General features: G+C 43.2%; 1 protein-coding gene across 6 annotated transcripts in view; it reads left to right on the top strand.

Moving 5' to 3' along the window:
* The window catches only part of CUNH11orf74 (chromosome unknown C11orf74 homolog), a 79,819-nt gene that overhangs the window by 41,772 nt on the left and 34,067 nt on the right, over positions 1-3,980 (top strand). The window contains exon 1 of one of the 6 annotated variants that reach the window (XM_023710411.1): positions 2,738-2,805. The exons of the other annotated variants lie outside the window; for them this stretch is intronic. Coding sequence (XP_023566179.1) covers position 2,805 — 1 coding nt within the window. The 5' untranslated portion in view covers positions 2,738-2,804. Of the gene's footprint in view, positions 1-2,737; positions 2,806-3,980 lie in introns of those variants that run through there. 6 annotated transcript variants of the gene reach the window in all.

Genomic DNA, 3,980 nt, shown 5'->3' with positions numbered 1-3,980 from the left:
TTTCCAAATTTGTAGGTTGCCTTTTCACTTTATTGGTAATTTCATTTGATGTGAAAAAACTTCTCAGTAAAAGCAGATCCCAGTCACATATGTATTTTAATACCTGAATCCTAGGTAGGAGCCCAGTCTAATGTTTTCTTTTATTTATGCATTCATCAAATTTATAATTGTTTTATAAAAGTGGAATCATACTAAGCACATTCTTCTTGACACACAATTCTTCACGTTTCATTATGTATCTTCCCCTGGTAAAAAATATTGTTACTTAACAGTGTTTGTGGAGGGTGTGCAGCATTCAGTTATATTCGTGTGCCATTATTTTGTTTAACCATCCTCTTTTTATCTGGCATTTGCATTATTATTTTTTTTTCTTTTTGTATTTTAGGGAAGAGTCTACTGGGTGTTTAGGGTCTTAGTACTAGATCAGACTCGTAGAGATCCGCCTGTTTACAGCCTCCCAAGAGCTGGGATTACAGGGGTGCAGCACCATGCACAGTCTCAATTGCTGTCTCAGCGTGCCCATGGGATGGTGCCGGCACCACAAATGCAGGGATTGAACCCCCAGCCCCTGTGCCTGCTTACAGGTGCTTTAATCCGCTGAGCTATTTGGCAGGCCCTTGCATTATTTGTAATGTTTGGCTGTTGTCAGTGGGGCTAGCATAAACATCCTCATTCATTCAATAAGTGTTTATTAAACCTACTGTGGGCTAAATGCTGCTCACATAAGTGAACCAAAGCGATAAAGATTTTTGCCTGCAGAGAATTTACATTCTTGGGAAGGGAAATAGACAATAGACATGATAAAAAAGAAAAAAACCTAATTGTCAGAAGGTAGAAATTGTTTTGGGAAAAAGAAAACAGAGCGGAGAGGAGGGTGCACGTGGTGTTTCCACATAGGCGAGGTGGTTAGGCCTCCTTGGGAAGGTAAAACTTGCAAAAGATCAAAAGGTGAGCGAGTTAAGCCTGCAGATGCTGTGTGTCCAGTGTGTAGCCAGTGCAGATGCCTGGCTGCAACCGCCGGTAGCCTGCCTGGAGACTGTGTGGCTGGATTGAAGTAAGCAATGGTGAGGAGAATGGAAGCTGAGGTCACAGGGCAAGAGGGTGGAGCGCACCAGCCACACGAGACCTTGCAGGACCTTGTGAGGACTTCAGCTCCACCCCTTCAGTAGCTACGTCTTTTATGTCCTTATTCATAGCCGTTAGCTGCATTTTCACTGAGAGAGATGCTGGTTCAGTATTTGTGGCTTTGATTAAGTGAACATTGTCAACGAATAAATTAGACAGTTTTGGCTTTATGGTGAAATCTTTGCCTACATATTTCTTTTGATAGATTCTCAGACTTGAAAATTCTGGCTGAGAAGTAGGAAAGACTATGATGCCTTTGAGTGAATAAAAGTTTTAAGGGAATCCATTACATGGTCTTCTAGGCAGCCCATTACATGTGACTTCCCTAGCTTTCCTTGTAGCTGTCCAGCCTCCCTGTAAAGCACACTGTGAACGCTTTGGCTGCAGGGGTAAGCATTGTTCTACATCTCACACTGGATGGTTCCGCATTCTCAGAACGATGGAAGGCTTTCTCCCCCTACAGCAATTCTGAGTAAGTTCCCAAAGGTGAACTCTCTGCTCTCTTTAGGTTTATATCTTAGTGGGAAGAGATAGGCAGGGAGCAATTTTGAAAAGTAATTCTGGGTGATTCCATACGAATCTGAAGAAAATGGGGCCAGATGGTAGAGCGCTGCGTGATTCCACAGCAGCGTTGGTACTAAGGAGCAAAGTGCCTAGTCATAACTCCAAGGGACACACACATCCATCCCAGGCCTGCCTGTGGAGCAGAGCTGAAAGTCTACAGTTTTTCTCTTGGTTTGGTGTCATTGTATTGTGGCACTGCTTGGAAGTAGATTGATGATGATAATAGCCCTTGGATCAAATGCAGCGTCACAATCAGGGATGCGAAATGTGGTAACAATCCCAGTGTACATCGCCTGGTGAATGGAAAAGTACAGTGTGGTCCTGTTCATGAAATGGAATATTATTTGAAAATGGAAAGGAGGGAAGCACTAATACAGATGACCACATGGGTAAATCTCAACACTGTTAAGCTAAGTAGAAGAAGGCAGGTGCAAACTACCACGTATCGTGTTATTCCACTTACGTGGATTGTCTAGCAAACATGGATCTATAGTGGCGACCGGTAGATTAGTAATAAGAATGGGGACAGTCTGCTGGTGGGCACCAGGTTTCTCCTTAAGGAGATAGAAATGATCTAAAAGTTAAATTGTGATGATTGTCCTGTCCTTCTGTATAATTATTAAACTTGGTGAACAGTAGGCTGTTACAAATGAGTGGATTTTATGGTATATAAATTATATCCAGTAAAGCTGGAGAGAAGTGGAGACTTTTTAAGAAACTGAGCTTCTTACCTCGAGGTCTTCCTAAGGGAATGTGTGGCTTTTTGACTCACGAACCTGGTTGGTTTGCTTGTGTGTAAATATTATACATCAAGGATTTTGTTTGCTTGTAAGTTTTAAGTGGAAAAGGACAATGTGGAAAAACAGATGACTTTCTTAGGTGCAGATTTTACCTTGTATAGACACTGGCACTGGTAGCTGTCATCCTGGGTGAGATTCTCAGTGTTCACATCCACCCTCGGCCAGCCCATGCGACCTTGACTAAGCCAGCCGGGAAGGCAAGTTTATCCTGCAGGGTGGTCACGTGTGGCCTCTCTGCACCCAGTGTAGTTCACTTGACAGGCTACAAGCATGCCGTTTTATCTTATTTCACTATCACAGAGACTGCTTTAAAAAAGTGAGTTAAGGCATGTGAATTTAAATGGAAAAGAAGGGTAAAGATTGCAGTGGGAAGATCAGGTGAACATTCTGTGGTATCTGGGGTCGGGGACACAACCAGCGGGAGATAGTGTCTATATGTCTACTTTATTTTCTAATGTATTTTAGTACAGGGTCTTACTACACAGATGGGACTCGTAGTAGTGATTCTCCTGTTTTCAGCCTCTTAAGTGCTGGGATTACAGGCTTGCGCCACCATGCCCAGTCTCAGTCCAATCTCAGGGCACCCAGGGGGTGGGGCCGGCACAGCATGCCGGGCATCGAACCGCAGTCCCAGCGTCTGTCTAAGCAGGTGCTTTAATCAACTGAGCTGCCTGGCTGGTCCTATTTCTGCTTTAAAAACACAAAAAGAAATCACTTTGTGAGCTCTGTTTTTGTTTCTTAAATCCCCTCCCCCACCCCCCGCACCTAGCTGTTGGGATGGCTTCTTTCCCTGCTCCCCTGGGTTACTATCGCAGCTCCACTCTTCCCGTTTCTAATGCTGGCCTATTGTAGTCTATTGTCCCCTAGATCCCAGCTCTATTATGATTGTCAAGGTCAATCACCTGGTTTTGGGTGGCATCCCCTGTCCACCTATCACTAAATGTGTGCCCCACCTCCCTGGCATATTTGGTGATTTTATCGCTGGCCCTGTTCTTTCCACTATAGGGGTTTTGCTTACAAAAATTTCCCCTTGTGGAATAATCTCTTCACACTGATCACCTGTAGAAACTGTAGGTGTCTTTCAAAGTTTAACTCAGATGCCCTGTTCCTATGTGAAGGCTTTTTGAGTTTCTCAAACTGATTATGACTTTACTGTTTTCTGACTTGTCCCCCTTATATTGTCTGCCATAGGTGTCTTTTATTTTGGTGCTGTACATTCGTGGCTGTTCCCTAGTTTACAAACTCTGAAAAGGTGGAGAACTGGGTCTTACCTGCCTTCTTCATCTTGCAAATAGTTGATGTCCAGAATATAACTTTTCGATATAATGAGCTGTGTAACTCAACAGCTACACAGATTTTCTTCCCAAAAATCAACTTTCAGCAACTTTATACTCTTCAGATTTTTTTTCTCTGCAATTGCCCAATACTGGACATTTCAAAAAATTCATCTTTCTGCCATTGTGTCCCTCATCTAGGATTCTTGACATATAT

This window comes from Octodon degus, unplaced genomic scaffold, assembly GCF_000260255.1.
Source record: "Octodon degus isolate 3935 unplaced genomic scaffold, OctDeg1.0 scaffold00018, whole genome shotgun sequence".
Taxonomy (NCBI): domain Eukaryota; kingdom Metazoa; phylum Chordata; class Mammalia; order Rodentia; family Octodontidae; genus Octodon; species Octodon degus.
The sequence above is the reverse complement of the archived record's forward strand: the minus strand, read 5'-3'. Positions and strand labels throughout refer to the sequence as shown.